The sequence below is a fragment of the Athene noctua genome, chromosome 4 (assembly GCF_965140245.1).
Source record: "Athene noctua chromosome 4, bAthNoc1.hap1.1, whole genome shotgun sequence".
In the NCBI taxonomy this organism is placed as follows: Eukaryota; Metazoa; Chordata; class Aves; order Strigiformes; family Strigidae; genus Athene; species Athene noctua.
In genome coordinates, this window is record NC_134040.1 from 37,029,764 (window position 1) to 37,054,968 (window position 25,205).

At 36.9% G+C, this 25,205-nt stretch overlaps 1 protein-coding gene across 4 annotated transcripts in view; it reads left to right on the top strand.

Moving 5' to 3' along the window:
• INPP4B (inositol polyphosphate-4-phosphatase type II B) overlaps positions 1 to 24,436 on the top strand; it is a 330,214-nt gene extending 305,778 nt beyond the window's left edge. For 2 of the 4 annotated variants that reach the window (XM_074905027.1, XM_074905026.1), the window contains exon 27: positions 17,725 to 18,691. In XM_074905027.1, coding sequence (XP_074761128.1) covers positions 17,725 to 17,899 — 175 coding nt within the window. In that variant the 3' untranslated portion in view covers positions 17,900 to 18,691. Of the gene's footprint in view, positions 1 to 17,724; positions 18,692 to 19,139 lie in introns of those variants that run through there. The other 2 variants (XM_074905028.1, XM_074905029.1) reach the window with 2 other exon arrangements.
• The last annotated feature ends 769 nt before the right edge of the window (positions 24,437 to 25,205 follow it).

Below are 25,205 nucleotides of genomic sequence, written 5' to 3' on the forward strand. Positions count from 1 at the left end.
CTATAGGAAGATAGAATAAAAAGGCAGAAGCTTATTATTATCAGCAGTAAATCAATGAGCTGCACCTTGCTTTAAACAAATAAATTTTTTTCTTCTGAGCCACAGACCCACCCTAGTCAACAGCATCAAACATAAGCAGCATCAAACTTGTTTAGATTACTAAAAAAAGAAAGGCTTAAGGAGCAATCTGATCACATAGTCACATATTAATAGGAAAGACCTTGCTCTAGGATCATCTGATTAACAGTCTGTGTCTTGGGTGAACTGGCAAGTCTGGTGAAAATATATCATTCCTGTCAAAATAATGGTTTCTATATGCATTTTGCAAAGATCACTCCTCACTGCTCTGAAGTTTTTTGTTTTTTTTTTATTATTATTTAAATCCATTTATATCTCATTCATAACTGTTGACAGTGGAGCATCTACAGAATACAAAGTAATCAGCAACAGAAAGATTTGCTGAGCAACTTCCAGCAGACTGCCTTGTGGTGGTGTGATAAGCAGAAGATGGGAGTGTCCACAGTAGATTGTTGTGGAATGTTTTTCAGTATACATTTCAGCCAGGAAATAAAAATTCAACACCTTCAGTCTCATTTGTTTGGGATTTTTGATTGTTTTGGTTTTTAGCTCTTTTAGTTTAACCAACATTGTCTTAATAATAATAAAAACGAATAAACTGGCACTCTGTCAAAGGCATTATTGTCTGGTTTTGAAATGATCAAAGTAGCATCAGGCAAAGGCAAGCAGTCACAGTAATATCCCAGTCTCAAAGGTCTGTGAATTGATTCTGGAATTCCAGAAGAGTCTACTTTGATAATATTGGTTATAACTGGTTAGAATGAGTTTTTTAAAAATCTCTGACATGTTCAGTGTTTGCTGTTTCACTTTTTGTTGTCATCAGAGTGCACTTACAATATGCTTTATCCTACTTACATGTTGCTACCAGTTTAAATTGCTAGGTATTTCTAAGCTGTCTTCCCTCTATTTGAGATCTTACAATAAAAAAGATGTGGCGTGAGTTTGTTTCCTGAAGAAAATGTGAAACTTTCTAATGCCTTATCATTTCTTATTTTTATTGTATTATTCACTCTCTCACCCGTTCAGCAACTGCTAATGTGGTAAGCCGTATATGTACTGAATGCCTTTCATTTAATAATCACTAGTTAAATGTATTAGAAGTAGGTCAAGAGCTGAGATTTGAGCAGATGTGCAAACACTTCTTGATGTCAAATATCCTTGACTCAAAAAGCTTATAGTTGACAAGCAAAGAGTGAGATAGAGAAATGCACTTGTATCTTTTTCACTTCTCAATGGGAGAAAGATGGTATAAAGGTGTCAAGTCATTTGTGGCCACACAGTCATCTCCTTTGTTGGAAATTGAATTTGTATCTACCTTTTCTTAAACAGAGACTCTTCTCATTGTCTGGTTGGTTTGCTGTACTTGAATGTGCAATAGCAATGCCTACAAATAAGGTTCATTTCCTTACTAACATTCACTATTCTGCACATTAATAATTCTCTTTTCCCACTCCTTTTTGCTACTCGGGTTCATGCTGACATGCCGCATGCAGCAGCGCTGACTGCATGGTTAAAGCCTTTTTCCCTCCTCACACTGCTCAACTGGTGTGTAAACTGCCTGAATGTTGGTGAGTAGTCCTCCCTCAACATCACACTGAATAAAGTCCTCTCTTGATTTTTTTACTGCATTGCTGCCTAGGGAAGGAGATTGCTCCCTGTGACTTCTTTCTTATAAAAATCTGCTGCTAAAATGATATTACCAGCAAATTTGTAGACAATTGCTTTAAATATATTTTGACATTTCTGTTACACAGATTAACATCACTTGCCATGTGAAAATGCTTACTTGAATTCATTCTTAAAGTGAGCTAGTACATGTCAAACCTCCACTGTGCTGTTTATTTTCCCTCGTGCGCAGTGGCAGTGGCCCAAGAGGTGCTGCCAAGTAAAGGGCTATTCATTTTACTTCTGTAGGATACGTTTTCCCCCATTAACCTGCCTTGCGGCATTCTGTAAAATGCTGTTGTGTTCTCATTGCAATCTACTTCCTTCTGCTCTTTCTTGAAGGGTAAATTATGTTGTTTCATGAAGGCCTTAGGATATGGACTTAGGCTTCATGCTTACTTTGCTTTACAGAAGTATTAGAGTATTTTTTGTGACCACGGTTATTGTCTGTCTGGCTGTAATTTGTATAATTTTAATCCAGTAGATTAAAAATCAGTAAAATATTTTTCTGGCTAAAGACCATTGAAATCACCTTTTGGTGGTGCCTTGACAAGGCAACATTGCATACAGCAAAGTTTTGCTTCCTAAGTATGTTGGTCTGTGTGGTATAGCAGATAACATGCACACACACACACAATTATAGTCAAATAAAATGTAGAAACGTAAGAATTGGTGTATTTCATTTTGTCACATGTTGCTGTTTTATTATGTGACTTAGTTATATGAATTTTTTTTAATGGCTTACAAACTTTACAAATATTTTTTCCAAGACAAGAAACAGTTTTTGGAGTACTTCATTTCTGAATCACTGTGGTATCTGATTGTTTTGCATGCTTTCACTGGCAGCTAAAATATAGTTAAAAGATGAGACCTTCATGTCCTGTGTTGGCCTGTAGGTTTACTATCTTCAGGTGAAGATAATTTTTGTAAATTTTTGTAGATTCAGGTGAAGATTTTACTGAGGTAGAACTGCTGGGAAAAATTTGTCACTCAGTATGATAGAGCTATTGTTCTTGGTCTTTCGGGGAGGATAATGAAACTTGAGTGTACTAGCATTTTTCAAATTAGACAATTTTTCTCACTTTCAGACAACAGGTATTCATAGAATAATGCAATGGTTTGGGTTGAAAGGGACCTTAAAGACCAACTAGTCCCAACCCCTCTGCCACGGCAGGGACACCTTCCACTAGCCCAGGTTGCCCAAAGCCCCATCCAACCTGGCCGTGAACCCTTCCAGGGAGGGGGCAGCCACAGCTTCTCTGGGCAACCTGTGCCAGTGTCTCACCACCCTCACAGGGAAGGATTTCTTCCTGACATCTAGTCTGAATCTGCCCTGTTTTAGTATTCAGTGGTAAGAGGGTCCTGAGCAAACACATAGCACAGCAGTCTAGCAAGGTATTTGTAGTCTTAGCTGATTTTTAAAAATTATTTTGTGACAGAGGTATATCAGGTTCTGTGTTTTCAGTCCCAAAGGCAATCATTCTTCCTGCTGTCATGAAGGATATTTCTCCATGCAGCACAATAGGGATAACAAAACTCATTTCAGTCTCAATTTAAGTTTAATTCCAAGGTAAAACTTGAAATGAGGTGGTAATGAACTTGAACTTGTGGTTTTGATTATCTCCTGCATGCTTATACAAGTGCTCAGACACAGTACAGGTATTTTCCAGACATAGTTCTTTTCTGAGAGTGTTTGTCTCTTGAGCAGATTAAAACCTGAAATTTTCTGCTTTGGTTGCTGTTACAGTTAATATATCGAGCAAGAACATTTGGAAATCAGCTCTTAGGTTTGAATCAGACCTACTTAAATAGATACCCAAAAGAAGAAAATCATTGTGATTGTCATGAGGTGATAATTCCAGAAAAGAATGAGTTAGTAAGATGAAGAGACTGATCCTCTGAAACAGAGAATGATCAAAACAATTAAAACCATTTGGAAAGCAAAACTCACAAATGTTTTTCACAACCCCAGCTGTGCAGTCTGGTGGGTACTGTGGTGATAACAGCCACAATCCAAATTGTTTGGATTTGGCCATGTATGTCTTTTCTAAAATGCCACTTTGTGACAAGCAGCCTTTCTTTACCTGAAATAAAACTGCAATAGCTCTAGCAAAGTCTAAGGAACTAGAGCAACAAACACTGGCTAGAAACTTGTCATCAGAGGTCTCTGGTGAGCCCTGTCCTGTCCCCTGCTCCAAGCAGCCACACCAGCCGTATCGCAAGCATGGAAGGGAATGCAGGTCTTTATGATGTTGTGATCAGTCCTCTCTGGCCAGTCTGTTCTCCACCAGCAGTTGACACAACTAGTTTAATTGAGAGGCACCCTCTGCCTATGCTTTTGGCTTTTCTAGGCACAGATGCGGTAACAAACCTTCCCAAATGTGGCTTTCTGCAGTGTGGACTTCACTGATCTCTATGATGATATATAATCAGTTGGAATAACAAGCCCACACTGGGCTGGCAGAAGTCAAACGACCTTAGAGAGGACCAGCACCTGCTATTACGGTGGTGTGCTTTATGCAAATACTACCACTTTGTTATTACTGCATTACAAAATGCATTAAGCATCCAATTTCCTTTGTAAATGAAGCAATGTATTACCTCAATAGCTACTTTTGAAGCTATCTGCAACTTAAAACACAGATGTTAAAACTAATGGAACTAAATGAACCCCTTCTGAAATGTAATCCTTGAATAGAGAAGTGGTTTTAGTAGGGTTTTTTTAATTATAAAGTTTATTAAATGAAATACATATTATAATGGAGAGGGAAAAGTCAAATGATCTTTTATGGCAAAAATAAAAACTTTAAACTTGCTATCCATACTCCATTGGGTATGGAATGCCAAAAGAGAAATAAAAAGACATTTAATCTTGTTGCAGAGCTTAATGTTCTGTACCACATTGTAACACAGCCCAAAACAGACAATTGCTTGCTCATAAATCTTTTTTTTTTTTTCTTTTATTCACATTACAGAGAGAAATCAAGACTGTCCTTTAAAAATAGTCTGTTGTCAAGGGAGCTTGAAAGTTTATGTTGTTAGCCATCATGTTCAACCATATTTATGGTGCTGGAAAGAAAATCGGAGGCTTGTGTGGTTCATTTTGTAAGTGATGCAGTGGTAGCAAAAGTATGGGCTAGAGATCATAAAGCTCTGTAAAAGTGTGGAGAAAAAAAACATTGGGCAATTAACCACTGGAGATTTTTTTCCAAAGCCCATTGAATTCAGTGCAACACTCGTAATCAAGCTGTTTCTTTCATAAAACTTTAGATACCTATCATATGACTGTCTAGGTTAAGAATTCCTGTTTGCCGATACACACCTTGCAAGATGGTTAACTACCTGATTTAGAGGCTCTGAATCATCCTGTGGGTGTTCTATAGACAAATGAGAAGCCTGGGCTGTTAAATTTGGCACCTAAAGACTTGCTGCTCCAGGTTAGGGAGTATATGTGTTTAAGTGTTGCCTTTTGAAGGATTTGGAACAGATTTTGCAAGTGCATTTTGTAGTTATCCTAGTAAACTACGAAGGTAAAATAAAGGTAGGAGAGCAAAACTTAGCACGGGGGAGCTTTTGCTGGCATTGGCACACTACCTGTTGTGTTTTAAACATAAATTTGTCACTAGACAACAATTTATTTATTATTGTGGGGTCAGGGAAGCCAGAAGTTATTGTGGTTGGGGTTTTTTTTTTAAAAAAAGTAAAAGAAGTTAAAAGTGCACTGTTAAATTGCTGTTTAACCTTCAGCCTCTACAATATTTGGGCTGCTTCCTTTGTTTATCTGATTAGTTCCTGTGGTAAAATAACTACTTCATGCTTTGATGGTTTGGGAGTAAAAGTCCATTTTTGTTAGTTTCCTTGTTTATCTAGAGAGCAGTAGCCATAAATCAAGGCACTTAAAGTGCCATTATCCTAAATTGCTGTTTATACATATTTTTATATATAACCCTTCTAATTTGATAGCTCTTCTGGACACAAAGTTACTTAGTTTACATCATTTTGGGAATACTATGAATTCTGCAAATATTTAGCCATTTTAAGTAGATGTGTAGAAGTTGTATTTTTCAAAACTTTTTTCAGTGTCTTAGTAAATGTTCTAATTTTTCTACTATTGTGATTTGATGTATTTATTTTTGAAAAAGAATATATTTATAGCCAGGATTCCTTAGTAAAAATATGCAGCCAGTCATTTGAATGAATGAGAGGAAGAGGAAGCTTTCTAAATAAACTATCTTCTCTTTAGGGAGGCAAATGTTTGGTAGATAACCCTTTTCTTGTCCTCAGCATGTCTGTTACTTCTTCAGTTATTAATTATTCTGAACTCAAAAAACCATAACTGGGCCAATGTAAAACTGTCATTTGTCCACTGAAATTTCCATTAGCTGTGAGTAATTCCAGCATAAAATGGATTATTGTGTTTTAAATTTTCTGTAGCATTCTGCATGTATTTTATTACTACGCACCATACCTGGGAAAATGTCATTTATTATTTCATATACCAAAATATTCTGCCTGCATTGCTGTACATACTCGTCTGACAAGTGCTGTTGCTGGCCTGCACTCACACGCCTTCAGCTTTGCTTGAATCTCATATCCACAATCATTAACTATTCATGCAAAGAGCAAAACTGAACAAAAATAGTTTAGAGCATTTCTGCTACTTATTTGCTTTAACCATGCTGTAAGAGAGCAGGAAGGATATTATTAACCTAGTGGTACATAAACAGTGCACAAGCCAACTCTGCCTCCTGTGTATATCAGTGAGATAACAAGAGATGCCTGTAGCTTGGCAGGGATAACTTTTTAAAATTACTTTTGCTGTTTAATTGCAGCTTTTGTGTTTTATTGATTATGTTTAAGCTGTCACTAACAGCGCATTAATAGCACATTACAGGATTTATTTTTAACTAACACAGAATTGAATACTAATAAAATGAGACAAGCATGATTCCAGCACCCTTTCCATGTCTAGGCTGGGCTCCAGTAGGGTGATGTTTTTAGTAAAGGTTAATTGAGAGCAAAACTATGAGAATGGTTGAGATCTTTTAAAAAAAGGACATTGCATACCTGTCCATATATATTTGTGTTCTTGGCAGAGGATAATTTAAGCAGTTTAAAAGTCCTGGTCTCTTCTGTGTTCTTACCAGTGCAGTAAATGTATGCTCAAAGGGAAATTGTTTAGTTACTAGAAGCCTGTAAGTGCTGTCCAACAGCCACAGAAACACAGTATTAACCAAAGTACAAGGAAAGCAGCAGCCTGCTCAGACTAGAGTAGGTGGCTGCACTTTTTCATAGTTCATTGGTCACAAGCGAGTGCTAGAGAGGACAGTGAATGCTGACACATCTCATCAGGCCCTGAAAGACGGCATCGTTCCCGGTGAGGTTAATGTGGGATATGTTACAAGATAATTGAAGGGCATTAGCATTTATTAGAAATTAAAAGGGAAGCAGAATTCCTTCAGGCCTGGCATTTGGGGAGGATGAAGTATTTCTAATTAATGACCTATGTGCTTTTTGGCTGCACTGGAGATTTTTCTGTTTGACCACCTGGCCTCTGGCTCCCAGTTACTCAAGCCAAACACATTAAGCATGTGAATAAGTGTTACTGGTTTTCTTAGTGATTAAAGAAAAACATGACCAGAAACATGAGCAATACCAGGATTAATATCTCTTAGACTTGACTGGTTTGAGAACTGCATTCTTAAGAAGAGAGTGTAAAATAGAAGGTGCTGAAATTGCTTGCAGCACAATCTTATTCAGCATTGTGCTCCAGGGACACTGAGGTTATTTCAAACGACAGGTTTTTTCTGGAAAATTGGTGAAGTGTTTATCTAAAGTGGGAGCACCATGAGATGATGTCTTACTGAATTGTTTCTTAAACTGTTTTCCTTTCAGCGTGCAAAATAACCAGCGTACATAATAGAGTAGAATGCACTGCAAACAGAGATAACTCAACACCACCTCAGTGGGGGAAGATTTATACCCTCTTGCTACCTTCTGTGTCCCATCCTGGGGAAGAAAGGAAGGAAATACTTAAACATTGCTACCAGCTTGCTGCTGCTTCTTCAGAAAATAATAATTTCCACAAAATCTTTGATGTTTCCAATTTTACGTTGCATGTTTTGGAATTTTCATAGCAAAGCACCCTCTTTTCCCCAGTTAATAAGCATTTTAAAAATAGTATACATTCTGCTTACTTGTAAGTGATGGCAACTACCACCGTTAGTGAACAGCCCCACTGCTGTACTGCTTTGCACTTATACATGCAGCTTTCTGCAGATGTGCTCGGGACATTCATTCTTAAAATATCGCTATCCCAGAGACTCCAAAGTTGCAGGAATTGGCAGATTTCTGTAGGTTTTTGCAAGCTGCATTTCCCAATGTAGTAACTGGTGAGAATGTTTCCTCACTACTGATTGCATATTTGAGGGAATACAGTCTGCAATGTAGTAAAAATGATTTAAAAAAATAGTTCAATCCAGGTCAAGAAGTAAATTGACATTTATTAGATCTGTCAGTGACTTACCTCATCATTAAGTGATACTTCCAGTGTAGTGAACTCTTCTTTTTCTCTTTGGGGAGTCCTGAACTTAGTTCACAGAGCATATCCTGAGAGCTGCATCTTTGATCTTTGGCAAATTGTGAATTATTGTGACTGCACTGATCCAAACCATGTCCTTCATTTCTTTGTAACAGTAAGGAAAATATAGAATTATTATAGAGGGGAAGATGTTTGCCCTGTGTTTTAATTTGTTTGTTTACTTCTTGCTGCTAGCAAAGGCTTAGTGATGCAGGACATAAATACATTGCTTATCAAATCTTTAGTCTATAGTGATCTCAAATCTTTAAAAGGTCATTTTTTCTGGAATTTGTAGGAGCAAAACCGTATGGCTTTTCATCTCTTCACTCTCCCCATCAGTGCAGTGCTATTTTTGCTTAAAAAGTGATGGTCTATGCTAATACTCACTTTTTGAGATATGGTGAAGGAAGCTGGAAGACTATGTCTGAAACTTCCTGAGAAACCTGCAGCAACATTCAACATAAAAATTTCCTTATGTAAGTGTGACAACAAAGAGAAAAAGCTTGTAAAGTATACATATAAAGTGTTTAAAAAATGTCATCTTTAGTCCTCCTCCTTTGTACTTGGGAAAGAACAGTAATTCCTTCTGAGAACAAGCTCCAAAAAACTTTGGCTGTCTTCTAAATAGATGCTAAAACAAAACAACTGAAAACAATTACATCCACTCTTAATTTTTCATAGACAGGGTTTATTCTTCAAAGTCTCTACAGACTATCCATTACCAGAAAGGAAAACAAACACTTTCAAGGCACTTCATGAGAATTTCATTCCACCCCTGTCATTTGTTCTGAAGGAAGTGCACGGAAAACATGTGCATTTGGGGTTCAAGTAGAATGTTGCTTGCGTTTTATAAAACTCTTTTAGTTATGACTAAATTTAACCTGCTAAAGAAAAGAGAAGGTGGTTTATTGATAGGATTGTCAGGGTGCAGTCTCCAGATTGCTACAGTCTGTATCCCAGCCGATGCATTTTGGGGTAAGTCATTTTGGTTAGCCACCTCCCCAGCCTAAGTAGGGAAACTTTCTTTGCTGCCTTTAGTGCTGCTGGTACCAGCGCTTGTGCACCAGCTGAAATCAGGTGCATTTTTCATGGTCGGGGAATCCACATGTGCATTAACTCCCCTTGCATAAATACACCCACATACTGTGTGTGGTACTAGTGCTGACAGAACGGCTGGGATCAGAGGAGATCAGATCTCAAACTGTTAATGTGTTTTTAAAAAAGCCAGTATCAGTAGGTTGATTGAAAGTAATTAATGAACTGGCATCATTTACCTGAAATAGAAGAGCCGTTTTCAGATCTTTGCTGTGATTTATTTTGATTCACACATTGTTTAATCCCATGAAGAGATTATGTGAATTGGTGTCATTAATCAGAAGCAGTCACATTCCTGCTTTTGTATATCTCAAACTGAAGTTGCAGGTATAAACCAGTAAATTACAATATTCAGATTTATACTTACTGCTGTTCAGTACCCTCCTCACTTAAAACAACCTGAATTACAAATGCAGCATAGAGTTAGTGATCCTCTGTTTACACCAACAGTTCTCTGACCTTAATTTTGTCCTCCTACCCATAGACTTGAACATGTTAGAAATTGATGTCAGATTTTAAGCATCATTTTTCATGCATGACTGTTTAGTTGTACAGCAAGCCTTCTCTGGCTCTTAAAAGAGCTTTTCCACTTGTCCTCACCATGGGAAAAAAACGCTAAAAAATTTTTTTCCAGAAGAAAAGGGGTGATTCATAAAGATTTTTCATGGTCAACAAAGTATTTAAAACCTGATTATACATATGAAAGAGAATTTATCATGGCTTTATGTTTCGCTGTTCTATGTGAGCTAAATGTATAATCATATCCTTGGCAAACATTCCTTGCTAAGGTAGAAACAAACTAGAAACAAGTGTGACTCACTGGCCAATTATACTAGTGCCATCACCTTATGGAAGGGAAATGTCTTGTATGTTCAGAACTTACTTGAAGGATGTAGTCTTCCTCATTTTACACATGCTCAGATCACTAAGAAACCTGAGATTTGGTGCATGGGTTGGTTGTGGGGTTTTGTGCAGTTGTTTTCCTGCATGAACACATAGATTGCATTCGCTTTAATACAGGTTGCATGTTGGATTGCATTTCAAACTTCACAAGACAAGTTTGTCAGGAAAGGTTTTGCAATTTTGTCCTGAGAATTTCCCGTATATGTAATCCTAATACTTTATAGAGGAGTGTCTGGGAAGATTATTAGACCAATATTTTCTGATAAAAAGAGAAACCTCTGTAGAATTGATGTGTAATACTGCACAGCAGTATTGGTAAATAGTAGAATGAAAAGGCAGATCCTTTGCTTGGAGTACAATAGAGGTGAAAATCATGTTTCAAAAACTACTCAGCTGTCTTGGCAGGTAAAGAAAAATCTCTCCTGCAAACCCATCACTTTTCTGTTCTGAAGCTCATCTTGCACATGCTTACCAGAATGACTTTGCAGGACTTGGAGCCTCTGCCCGTACTTGTAAATTAAAAATTGCTGGGGAAAGTTTCTAGGACATGATCTCAGTGATTTCGTACAGTGAAATTGTTATATGTTTCCTGGCACAATTTTGGCTAATTTTAGCACTCTCCTAGGTATTCCTGGGCAGTTTGGGAGTTGGCACAACCAACAGACTGTTCCCACATGGCAGCCTCTGGTTGGCCATCTCTTTTGGCAGATAAGGGGACGCAGGGACATAATGTGAACTTGATTTTGCTCTTTGGCTGCAGCAGCGGGGAGCTGCTGAGGGTGGATTTAAGCTGCTAACGTGTCCTAAAAGCAGCAGTGAGAAAAATGGGTTGTGATTCTGACTGGAATGTTTTGTTTGTTTTCATTATATTTCCATTATATTTGTCAATGTTACTAATTTACCACATAGTTACTCTTTAGTGTTGGGGGAAAAAACATTCCTGCAGGTGTTCTGTATCAGGGAAATACTAAGGAAAGGAAAATATTAATTCTTCTGCAATCAGCAGAGATTTCTGAAGTTCAAGGTTTAACAGTGATGGAGATATATATTATCAAATGTTTTGTGCATATTAGATGTAAAGCTTGAAGTTGCCCTTTCATCTTTTCTTTAGAGTTATTGGTATGTTAAAATTAAACAGTGAGGATTTTGCTCTGTGGTGAGCCAAGGATTTTGGGACAGAATGAACCAAGCTGGAAATTTTTCTGTTTTTCAGATCCATCTGAAATTCTGTCTAAATAAACTTAAAATGTTTAACCCAGTCTTTAATATTCCAGCATTTTCTCTTTGACTCTTTCTAATATTCAAGTGAAAATTGTTTTCATACACAAGAAATCAAAATATTTTTCTTAGACCTTCCCCCTACTTGGGCTGAAACTGTCATGTACGGTCTGATATCATGAATAGGTCTTGGTTAACCTGTACGGTATCTTCAGGAAATTTATTATATGCCATCAATAATTGAGCTCCAGCTATATTCTCTAATGTTCGTAAATAACAAAGTACCTAACTTGGGAATTATTTTTCTTGTTATTAAACTGTAATCATGTGAACGAACAAATGGTTCTTTGATGTTTTATCATTGCACACTAGTAAACAATAGATGAGCACATGCTTTTGTGCTTTATATTTTTGAAGTATGGATATCTTCCTAAATTCTATCTCAGAGTTAACTTAGTGTCTTCCACTTAATCTAGAGAGGACATACAGTCAGATAATAAATTGTGAAGAGCTGGTTCTATCTGTAAGACTCCCCACCTGTCAGGAAGGACGCTGCAGAGAAGGATTGCAGGGAGGTGTTTCCATAGCCCAAAGCAGGAGTGAGTTGTGCTGGTTTATTGACAGCAAGTGTGGGGTGTGCCTCTCTTTCACTTGCCCCAGGAAATTCAAAACGAGCTAAGGTGGTAAAATTGGTGGGAAATTTAGACGTCTATAATTAGTTTGACTTCAGCAAGAACACATACAGAACAGAGGGAAAGAGAGCAGCTGTGTAAATTTAATTTTGACTTCACCATTCCTTTCAAAGAACCCATGTCTGTCAGTGTGATCACATGAGTCAACAGGATTTTCCTGGATGTGGTTGTGTGGTTGTAGGACCAAGGGTCTGAACCTCTATGGTCTGCCCATAATGGTGTTTAAGATCTGTACCATGACCATAGCTGAGCCTCCAGTATGCTGCTGTTTCTGGCCAGCTCCTCAAAATGGAATCTTTGTCTCTGGATTGACTGAGAACCCATAGTAACAGTGCTATGGTTTTGAGTGCAAAAAACTGAATTACTGTATATTAACTGTTTTTCAAGATCTGTGTCATGTCATCATAGCTACATCATTTATCTGCTGCTTGGTCAAGCTCAGTGGACAAGCCTCATGTTATATGATGCACTCTTCTTTTTATTTTCTAAGTAATGGCAATAGAATAGTAATGTGTTAAAACAAGGGAGAGAAGAAAGGAGCAGGGAAATAGAGAAAGCGGGCAAAAGCAGAAAGAATAGGTGGGGAAAAAAAGTTACTGTACAAAAGGTAAAACAAAAAGAGGGGGGTAGTGTAACAATTTGATAAACATATTAAATTGTTTGCACTGTTGGTGTATGTTTAAATAGCAGCTGCCTCCAAATCACTGACTGAATTCATCAGTATTCTTACATCTGAGGCTGCTCATCAAGTTCAGTAATGCCAGTTGTTTGCTTTGAACCAGAGTAGAGATTATAGGCTCATACAAGCAGCAAAAATTGATTTCTAGCATCTTTTACATTATTTCATACCATCTAGATTTGAGGAAAATTTTGTAAATTTTTGGCAAACATATGCATCAGAAAAAGAATTACTGTAAAGACTGTTGATAGAGAAGATGTCTCTGATGGTTCCTTTCCTATATCTTTCATTTTGAAACAATGCAGAAACAAATTTTTATTTTTTACAAATTGTTGGAGGTTTTATTGTATCAACTTTATCTTTCAACATAAAAGTTTGTTGCCCCGTATTCCTTTATATATTTTACCTGAGTTTGGCTCTAATTCAGCAATCCTCCAGGACTAGGCTGAGATCTATTTATTTCCTTCTGAATCACGTTTTATTCTTCTAGATGTCACAGTGCAGCATCTTCATAATGGCAGGAGATGTTCACAAGGATCCCATCTTTCCCATTTGAAGAAGTTAAGGCTACCTTGTAGGACTAGTGTTGAATGTGAACAGTTTTTTCTCTGAAGCATTTCAGTGAATCACACTAACATGTATAGTGTAGAAATTAAGCTGCTTTCACTCCAAAACCTTTTTTTTTTTTTTTTTTTTTTTTTTTTTTTTAAAAGGCAAGCAGAACAGTATTCTGTTTAAAATGTTTGAGAGGGCTGAAAACACTGTTTAGAGAAGCTGCTTCTTCAAAGTTCTGGGTTATGATAGTGTTAAATAAAAAGAACAGGTAAGTAAGCAAAGTTGCATAAGATCGAGAATGGTTAGCTATCCCATCTATTTGAAGAAATGTCTGTGCTGCTATTGTTCGATGGGATTAGAGAAACCTCTCACTTTTGCCAATTTTGTGTGTCAGCACTGGAGTTTGACAAGAAAATCCCAGCAGGCCCAGAAACTGCTTGCTTGAGTCTGTCTGCAAAAAAAGGAAAATTCCCCCAAAGTAAGCATGCTATTAGACATGGATTCAGACTGAAGTCACTGCTAGCATGCAGATTCCTTGTGTTGACAGAAAGCTGCCTATCTATTTTACCTGAAGCACTGCTTTAGGACAATTTAGCATTTCCAGTATCATTAACAGCTGGAGTTGGAGAAGTTCTAACATGAGGAGCATATATCCCAAAGTGTTAAAATGTGTCTCCTCCAAAAATTTTGCACAGGAATGTCTATGTGATTGATAATCAAAAGCCAGAATGTGCCCTTGTATGTGTGCTTGACTTTATAAGGACTCGAGAGGCTTCTTTTTCCTCACACCATTTTCATTGTCTCTGCTCCACTGCTTAGAGGTTCAAAAAATTTATCATCTGAATTTAAAAACAACCGAAAATACCTGCTGTTTTGCCTTTGTCTCATTTGATAGGCATGCAGCATTATCCCAATAGGAGTTTAAGATGATAAAACGCAAAGTGAGCTAGAAGGCAGACTGAAACGGTTATATCGTCATTAAACTTACAGCACCCTTGGCTGTTGTGATGTATTTGTGCTATGTTGTAAGCCTCAAATGAACAATTTGAAAGTAAATGAATAAAAATAGTACTATAGGTTAGAGAGGTGTTCATTACCCCAGATGTTATGGATTTAGAAGCTTTCACTATTCCCCTTAAAATTGTGTGTGAGTGTGTGTGTGAAATAAAAACTTGCTGGATATTTTGGGAGTCTTGTTCCTTCCCTGTGGTGTGAGTTCAGAGCTGTTGGAGTATGGTTTATGATGGAGAGAACATCCAAAACTATGGCTACACCTTTATGCCATCATAGAGGTAGCCATCACTCTGTTCTGGTTGTGCTGACTGTCAGTCAGAAGCCAAATAAATCCAGCTGACATGGCACCAGCTGGATTCATGCTGTTTGCAGTAAAACTTCTCCAGGTTTTGATGAGCCAGGGGAAGCAGTGTTGTCACGCTGCTGACAGCTGGGTGTAGGGCCTCGCTTTGTTTAACTAGATACATTAGTCACTGCGGAGAACACTTAAAGATGTGTTAGAAGACATTGTCACTGCAGTGCATTGAAAAGTATTAGCAGAGCTTAGCAAGGCATCTGACCGTGATCAAATATTCCTTTTAAATTAAAAGCATATTTAGGTATTCTGCTCAGCCTGTTCTTAGGTAGCTAATAATGGAGTTGGATCTTATTGCTCTATTTTGAGGATGTCTTACTGAATCATGCATAGAATGATGTGACTAATTTGTGAAACAGAAGTCCCTGTGCATCAGCTGTTCACTGTGATTTTCCTGGGGGGAAGATAGGACTTTTTATGTTGAAAGACACTGATCATTCTTTTCAGCATATTAAAGAACAAATGTACCGTAGGCTTTTCTATTGAAAAAAAAAAAAAAAAAGAAAAAAAGAACAAATGCCTTTTATCTGTATTTCCATCATTACATCTGCATAAATCTCACCAATGCTAATGGGACTTGTAGGAACATAGATAAAAGACAGTCACACTGTCAGGGAGATTTGGAGTAAAACAGACCACAGAAGTAGGAGGGTTCATCCCTGTAGGGGCAACCTGCAAGCGTCTAACTCAGCCCACTTAGAATAAACTCTTGGCATACAAAGCTAAGGCTCTGCAGAACAAAGTACCTAACAGTGGCTAATGCAGTGGCTGCACAAATTTACTGAACTCTGAACTGTGTTGCTGCCTAGGTGGATCTTTTCAGGAAAAAAAAAGTTTGGTCTCTGCATCTGCTCTGCCATAGGCGCACGTATGAAGTCTGATGGAAGACACCCAGGAGGACAGTCCAAAAGCACCTGGGCTCTGTGACTGGGAAGGAATAGATGGGACTATGGGGGTTGAGCTCAATTGTGGGCGTAATGGGGGTAAGCTGAAGCCAGAAAATTCACCTCGAGGAGTAAAAATGGGCGAGGGGACAGTGCAAAAGGGTCAAAAAGGCAGACTTGTGCAATCCTGAGAGATTAAGAAAGGAGCAGGAAAAATAGCAAACAGCATGTTTTTAAAAGTAGGAAGAAATACGTGATAAAGGAGAAAATTAACAAAGAACAATACAGTTAGTCCTCACAACTGATCACAAATCATAACGTTATCATCTTGAGCAGAAGAGGAAGGAAGTTCTTGGGGTGGACCCTAGGACAAAGGTGTTAAATGCAGTAGTCTGATAGAGAACACAGAATTGCCACAGTGTTGACAAACTCAGCACAGCATACAGTAAGCTTTATTCCTTGACAGTTTCTGAGAGGATTTTGTCTAAAATACTGTTAGAGTTCTGTCCAAGTTCTATCCACAGACACCTGAAAACTGTAGAGCAGAAGTAGCAGACACACTGGCACCAGTAATTCCTTTGACCTAGATTCAAATATTAGGGATTCCATTTTTTATCTTTTGTTTTGCTGTTTTAAAAGTATGGGTTTTCCTCTTTATTAGTGTAACATACAGATTGAATGTTCAAAGCAAAGAAAGCAGTTAAGAACTTAATATGGAAGCCTTCTTTAAAGGGAAAATTTTGCAAGGAATAGTTTTGGTTGGTTCCTTTCCTAGGATCCCACCTATAAATGTAGTTCTCAACATTGACTTTTAACACATGACTCAGAAAGTCAGGCTTTCCACAAAATGAAGTGATTGCTGCTGTCTCTGATGTACCCTTCTCATTTTCCTGGGGCTGTGTGATACTGCCTGTACTGTCCTACAGCCTCTTTATGGTCTGCCAGAGGTTTTTTTTTCTTTAAAAAACAGTATACTTGGAACATGTGCTTCTGAAAAAGTACTGTGTTGTAAGCTGATATTTTTCGATATTCTTCAGTTCAGCAGAGAAAAATGGCGAGTTGTCTTTTCATCTCAGAAGATTCATAGTAAATAGAAAAAATAAAAATCTTATCGGTTGTTAGTGCCCAAAGGAAGTCCATAAAGAGGACTTCTGGATGTATTCAAATAAAGCTAAATTCAGAGGGATTTAAGAGGTATAGATAAAGTATGCATAATTCTACTTGTGGAGAAGCTACCAAGACTACAATAGAAAAGATTGGCAGCGATTTGAAAGTATCCCTGCTGCTCTGGTAGGGAAGGGAGCACACAGCTTACGGTGATTCAGTAGGACTTTGCTGTAAGCAGGTTAGTTCCTAACTGAGTTGACTGAACAAGGTACAAAGTAATTTTCTTTACAGGAATATAGGTGTGAGCCTTTAAATAAAAAGAACTGCTGTTGACTTCAAAACTGAGTCACCAGCACTGATAAATTTTTGAAGAAGTCAATTTACCATCCTTTAAAACTATTTAAGAAGAGTTGTTCATTCTTTCAAAAAGAGCATGTGCCCTTTCTGTTTCTGCCTATATATTTCCTAATAGATAGTGAAGGAGGACTGAAAAGCCTTTGAACACCATGGAGACACTATTTTGTCAGTGTTGCATTGTGACATATTCATGACCATTTTACTTTGTTTCCTTAACCTTTTTTTTAACTTCCTTATTTCACTCCTCTTTGGTGTATGTGTTCATTTTAGTGATAGAGTAGTACATGTCATGAGTTATTTACTGTTAACTTCTGAATACTACTCCGAGGCACCTAGCAGTCTTAATAACATATTAGCCACCTAGTCATTGTGCTTCCCATGTCAGCTGTAGAATGCAATCAATATTTTGGAAGTACTTAGCATAAATCTATAGATTTCATCAAAATGGCTATATAGTTTCACTTTGTCAAAATACCTACATGTTGGCTTGCTTTGCTGTTTAAATGCTGTTCTATTTGTTCCTAACTTCCCCTGTTTAACAGCAGACAAACCCAGGGAGCACTGAATGAATCGGATGATCCCGAAACAGGCTGTCTAACTGATAACAAGCCAACTTCTCGACACTTCTATCCTGTCGCCTTGCTGCTTGTCAGCTCACACTTGCTGGTTGTGTGGCTTATTTTAAGTCTTGCTTTGCTATTAGCCAAATATCAATAAACTTCACTTGTGTTCCTTTCTTTTCTACAAACAGCAACAAAATAACTTTAGCAAAAGGAATTATGCTGTAATATTTCTACAATCTCAGACCCTAAAGATTCGTCTTTAAGATACAAATGTCTGAAATGTACTATGTTCTCATTATTTTTTTCTGAACTCTTAAGAAGTATACTATGCATTGAGTGAATTGATTTGCTCTTTCTGTTCATGGTAAAGTTTTCCCACTGTAATTAGCTCAAAGAAAGCCCACTTACAATGCTGTCACTGTATGCAAGAAGATGTGGAATCCTGAATGCTTGAACCCCTTTTTCCAGAGTAATTAGTCTGACAAAAAAAAAAAAAAAAAGAATTTGCACAACACAAACTAAGCCCTAGACAAATTATTACAGGGTGGTGGTTTGTGAGACCTAATTTTCGTTGTGTTACTTTCATTGTTACTAGCTGATGGGATCTTTTTTGTTTAACAAATGGTTACTTTGCTACAGCTAACCCTTTTCTGTCAAGTAACTAAATGGAATAGAGTAAGGTCTGGTTTGTAATGCAATTAACCTGTTTGTAATTGTTGCTTTAGTTGCTTTTGCCTTCAAGACACTTTTATATTCTTTTTAACAAAGTCCTGTTTATGTCTTGATGCACCACTTTGGCACTTGTGACTTTTGTACTGTATGTGAACAAACATCCTTCCTTTATAAAGCAGAGAGTTGGATCGGGCTGTCTGAAAAGCCATTCTCTCTTTTTTTTTCATTGCAAAGCTGAACATACGGGAAATGAAGTAGAGATGAAACTTTCCTTCACAAATCTCTAGGGCCAGACTTAATAAATGCCTTATTCCTAGAATATACGTATGTAGGTCAATGTGTACTCTCACATATATAGCAAACAATTTGGGGAAAAAAAAAAAAAAAAAAAAAAGTAAGTTTAAATGGCAAATATATTTCTGGAATTAGAACAAAATGTATCATTAAAGTATTTAAAATTTTTTTACTAAAGTTTAAACCTCAAGGGCAAATATATTAGGGGGAAGAAAATCTTATCACCTATTTCTGAGGGCAATAACTGTACTGGGCCTGGCCTTGGATTTAATTTTGTAAGATGTATCATCACTTGTGGAAAACAGAAATGTAGAGTTGAATCTTTGTTATTTTTACTTCAACTGTTGCTGAAACTCTGCAATGAACAAATAAAGGATATTTATTTATTCTGTGTTTCATGAAGTTGTACTTTTTCCCCCTTTCACTAGAGAAGGATGCCGCATAGAGAATGTACTGAAGAATGTCAAATGCAGAAAGTATGCATTCAACATGATACAGCTGATGGCTTTCCCAAAGTACTACAGACCTCCAGAAGGGACATATGGAAAAGCTGACACCTAAGTTTAACAAAAGTGTAATCAGGAACATACATCACGCTAATTAGTGCATATAAAAATTGCTGTTTATGACTTATTGGGAATGTGTAACCAGTTGAGGTGTTATTTTTATCAGGTTTTATCATTTTACATTAAAATAACTCCAGTTAGTCATTATGAAATAAAATATCATGAAAAAGCAATGGACTGAATCTTCTCAAAGCCAAATATATTCAACTTTTCTTTGTGAAGTTGAAGCTTAGTTTGACTCATCAGCCAGCTGGAATTAGTTTTTTGGGTCGTTTGATCGAAGATTAAAAAGGGAAATGTCGTTTGCTGTAGGAACTGAGGTTAGCAATATGAAAGCTGGCATTCTGACTCCAAACCAAAACCTGAGATTTGATTTAAGGGGTTTCTTACTGCAGGAAATAGTGTTTTATGGAGCCAGCATAGCACCAAGGTTTTGATCACTGATGATTAAATTCTTCACAGAAGTGTTTATGAAAGATGCTAATGTTAATACCTGGGCTAAATATAATTTTGGTAATTACATTTAGCTTCTTTACATAAGCATGGTAACTTCATAATGTTTTTAGTAATTACAGCCTGTAATTTCAGTAATTCCATTCTGTTTCCTTGCAGTTCATTTGGATGTATCCTTCTTAGGTCTCTGTACCCCAGCCAAATACCACATATTTCACTTTCACATAAATCACATTGAAATCAAGGGGATTAATTCTTCAAGTAAGGTGACCTGAATTTGACTTGTCACGTTTCCATTTACTGTAAACCCTTAAAACTAAATTTTCTTTAATGTTACGAAAATGAGTTGTACATACAGAAGCTAATGTATCTTTAGGCTATAAAAACATGTATGTTTTTACAGAGCCTAAGATAAATGTTATAACTATGAGTAACCTGCTGTATTAGGACTAGTTAGCCACTGCAGCTGATTTATATCAAATTTGTAAAGCTGCATGTAGACACTCTAGGATGAAGAACTATCAGCTTTAAAAATGAACGTTAATGCTTCTGCCAGCTTGTGTTAGTCCTGAAATTTGTCTTGCAAAGAACATTTGTGTTTTCTAATTGTATCTATTTATTGCCGCCTTCTGCCTCCCAGAGAGAAATACAATTAAAAAACCCCAAGTATTCACTGGTTACTGACCTTTATGTAATGCATTCATTTTGAGGAAAAAAATATCTAGAGCAGAAGTGTGAGATTTTACCCTAATGAAACTGCACTGGGAATTTGAGCATCTGTAGGAAATTGTAATTGCCATGGATATAGAAGTTAATGTCTGCTTGCTCCTATGGAAGTCAAAGAAATCTTGATCCACTGTGAGTTACAGCTTGTTCTTTTTAATCCATTAATGCTCATTACTGAGTATAAATCTCTAACTATCCTAGTAAAAATACATATTTAAGAGCCTGATTCTGCAAACTCTTAATTGGATGATTACATGGAAATGATCTATCATATGAATAAAATTAAACCCATCATGTATATTTGCAAGATCAGGCTCTGGGGCTTGTAGCAGAACATCAGGAAGAGATTCTCGTTCCAGTATTCATTGACTTTAGTGAAGCCAGGAATTCACCTATACAATGTATTTACCTAAATATTTGGAACTTTTTCCAAAGTAAAGTGGGTAATTTAAATAGTGTTTTGGTGCATTTGTTGTTTATTTGTATTATATAATGTGATATCATGAATTACTTTTGTTCTCCTGGAATGTATTCCTTCAACATTAGGTGTCAGAAGAGTTGCTGTTACATCACAGATAATCTCAGGCAGATGAGATGCCTTGATTTTTTTTTTTTTTTTTTTGTCATGTACCAATAGAAGTAGGCACTACTCATTGGCTGGGCGGACATGTGAATAAATTTGTGTTTGGGTCTTTAATATAGCTGATCTGTACAAAACTTTTTTGTGGATTTATGGAACATATCTTCCTAGGAAAGTAACGTTCTGTTAGACTGCCACAGTAGCCCTTGCTATCTGCCATGTTTATTATTAGCTTAAAAAAACTCATTACAATTTAGAAATGTACAGTTTAGAAATAGTGATAACTTCCTCATGCACCTCTGAAATAATCCCACAGCTGCACAATAGAGAATGCTGGCCTTCCTACAGCAATTCTGAAACAATTTATAAAAGTCTATATGGAGATGGGATTTACTGGCGGGTACTATAGGCTCCTTCAGTTCTTTATCTTAGTCCTGTGGGCATTTTGTCAAGTTCAAACTATGAAATTATAGATTTTCTTTTTATCAGGAAAATAGTCTTTCAAGATCTCACCTCAGCATTTTAATCCCATTTGGGTTCTAAATTGCCATTGTCACTCTCATGTTACTTTTACACTGAAGATCTTTTCCACATTGAAGCCACATTTTTTGAAGGTGGGGGGAAGGGCATTGGTTTGCTGTCCTTTTTGTTTTAACAGCCACTCCCAGTATGTACTTGTGAAATTAAATAATCTGTTATTTGTCAAAGATAATTAAGAAGAAAATCTGAAACCCGCATCAGTGTGCTGCAGTGAAGCTTCATTGGGTGGGCTTGGGCATTACAGAAGAGTAGGCTGGGGGTTTGTGCTAAATAAGGATGAACTTTTTCAGGCAGTTTCTTGATTGGAACATGTTTTTGTAGGTCACGAGACCCTTGTAAAACCCACTGACATGGTTCCAAGTCATCCTAGGCCCGGATGTTTCCTGGTTTGGTCATTGCCTGCTGTGGGCTACTGCAGGTCCATATAGACAAAGGCTGCGTCATCAAAGCTGAGTTGTCAGCTAAGCATGGATACAAAACTAATGTTTTTTCAGGTTTGCCTTTTACAAAGAAACAAAGGGGGTTTTGCTGCAGGTTGCTGTAGTTACCTTACTTGGAGTACATTTATTCTTTGCAGAAGCTGCTTCATGCCTTGAGCATTGTTTGAATGCCTCACAGGGGAGTTAAATAATCCGTGAGGTCTTGCACACGTCCTTGTGGTTCACTGTGAATATCAGAGGAGTAAAATTAAGCAAATGAATTTTTATGAGCAAGCTACACCATTTGTCTTGCAAACGGTTAAGGGTAGCACACTGATTTTGGTGGCGGATTCACATAAAATGTATTCCATATCTGCTCTCTTAAAACTTTTGTAATGTATGATATAATCTGCTTTAAGGGGAGGGCAGTTCTCAAGGGCTAGAAGATGAACATTCAGAAATATATCTGGCATCTAAAGGTAAATCCTGTCTCACAGAAGATATTATTTCTAGAAATAAGGTCATCAGGATCTGCCTCGAGGAATCCTGAAATAAGGGCTTCTAGCTCTGAATATTTTACAGTGCATTATACACATATATGGGGGTTTTGTACCACAGACGTGTCTAAATAAATAGAGAGCTAGTATAAAATGTCTAAAAAAAATAAGAAAAGGAAAGTTATTTTTTTCTCAGAGATGATAGTAATACTGTTTTAATACATAACATGCATAGACCTGACATTATTAAGCAGGCAGGTCTTTTCTTCAGAAGTCTTCTTTTGGGGAATTTAAAATACATTCTTGTTGATGTTTATGCTTTGGCTTTTATGGAGCAATTAGGAAACAGAAATTTTTGATTATGTTATCTGATTTTTGTCTGTGTGAAACTCTATTTTGATGGAATACAAGCAATGTATGTGTTTTAAAGAACAAATGATTTAGGAGTACAGCTGAAACAAAATATCAACTGAGAAAGAGCCTTAATTAAGTCCTTTCGATGTTAATTTTTATACTGTCTGAATTTTGGCATTACGTAAGTGAAATTAACAAACACTTTCTATGTCTAAATCAACCAGTCCTGATGACAATTCACTTATTTGCAGTGAAATAAATTGTAATGGTATTGTAAATCATCACTAGTAATTTAGGTGTAAAGAAGTGCAACATAACATTTTGAAGCCCACTATATAATATGCCTGTTAAGATCTTCAGAAAATCTTATTTTTATCTCTAGTTTAAACACAAGTTTCAGGAAATCTTATGGTTCACTTATAAAAAGCAGAAAATGCACTGAACATCAACTGGTGTAACAAAGACAGAAATTGCATTAAAAACTATGCAGCAAAATTACTTGTGTGAATTAATGTACGTAATCAGTTAACAGTCTTAAACGTATATTGTGTCAGTTGGCTGTGTTGTAAACTTGAAACCACTGATATCTATATTTATGCTTTTTTTTTATTGTAAAGAAGTGTGCTGTACAGGCAATGCCATGAGACATGAATTTGCAATCAAAGTGCTTTAAACTAATTTACTGTTCTTCAAAACACAAACTTACCTTGTAAATTGCATGTTACAAATACACAAAGGCTTTTTTAAAGAAAAAAAAAAAAAAAAAAAGAAAGAAAATTCCCAGACTTTGGTCTCTAGAGCATTGCTTTTTTTTTTTCCTTAATCATGCAACACATGGACTGTTGTGTTGCCAGAACATTCAGCTTACACTCTGCAGCACCCATTTATTTGTTCTTTCTTTCCTAGCATCTACTGAATAAGTACTATAAAAACAATGAATTTCAGCATGATACTCATGATCCAAGATTAAAAACTTGTATTTGCTCAGAGAAACAGGAAACTTAATGGTTCAGAATAATCAAAATAGAGGACACTTGTGAACCAATGTATCCGTATTCCAAAGAGGTGGAACATAAAGCATGGGGTTTGTGTGCTGACAGGGAGAAAGAGCTATGGTAGAAATCTGACTGTGATATTAGAGCACCCTGGATCTGTGGGGTCTGGAGTGGGGAGATTTGGACTATACTGCTCTTACTTAGATCTCTAACAATTGGCAGTGGTGTTTTGTACTCTTTCCATGCATGCAAAGTACTTCAAAAGTTTTTGGTGCTCCTGTTTTGTTTATGAATGGTCTGACTTTAAAGTTTCTAAAATCACAAATTACTTTGGTACTTTTTTTCATTTTGTGTAGCTGTTCCTTGTAATGTTCCTGTATCATATTCTGGAGCACATGGGGCTATGTACAAGTAACATTAAGAGGACTTCAGTCCACAGCGTGTGTTCGTTCAGAGAAATTAAGCACAACTATAGCAACTCAACTCTTTTTATATTTCAGGACTTAACGTTTTTGTTTCATTGCTGTGTGTAAGCCATGTCCATTGTACACTGTGTGTATATTTTTATTTAAATAAATGTGATGTTTATTTTTTATGTTTCTGACTTTTTTGTTATTCATTTTTCATTTTCATTACGGTGGTGTTGCCCAGAGGGCAGACTGTGCATGATACTGCGCATGGTTGCCTCCTAAAGGAGTTGGTGGAAGCCCACCCACAGGTCTCGTCACTGCTTGGAGCAAGTATTTAAGAAATGCTCTGATACAACAGTAAAAAGCCTTCAATGGCCATAAATTAATTGTTCCTGTTGTTCCTAGTCATACTACAACTTTCATCTTGGAACCAGGTGGGTCCTGCATTTTCTAGTTAAAACCAAACAAAATGTTGACTTACCTGTAAGGAAACCTCTTTCACATAACTATGATCTGTAGAGAGTTATTCGGCCTGACAGAGGTGGAATCAACATCTTTCATAATGAGGACTATTAAAAAGGTGATGTGACATGCTTTAGCTGGCATTTTGTCTTCACCTTCTTAGTGCTGGATGCTAGACCTTGGGAAATAAGTAAGGGTTGTTTCTGTGCTGGTTTTTTGAGCTGCTGTTGGTAACTAGTTTTATTATATGATCTGTCATCACAATGAAAGGTAAGTTCTCCATTGTTGGCTGAAATGTAGCAAATTTGACCTTTTTGGGGGGTATATGATATAATGTGGCTCACCTTCTGTGTTACTAGTGCTATGATTAGAAGCTTGTTGCATAATTTACTTTCTCTGTTTATACGGTAGTACGTTTAGTTGTTTTACTGTGATATATTCAGTGTGATGTTAATTACCTGCAAGGTTCTTGGTAACCTTTAGAAAGCACCA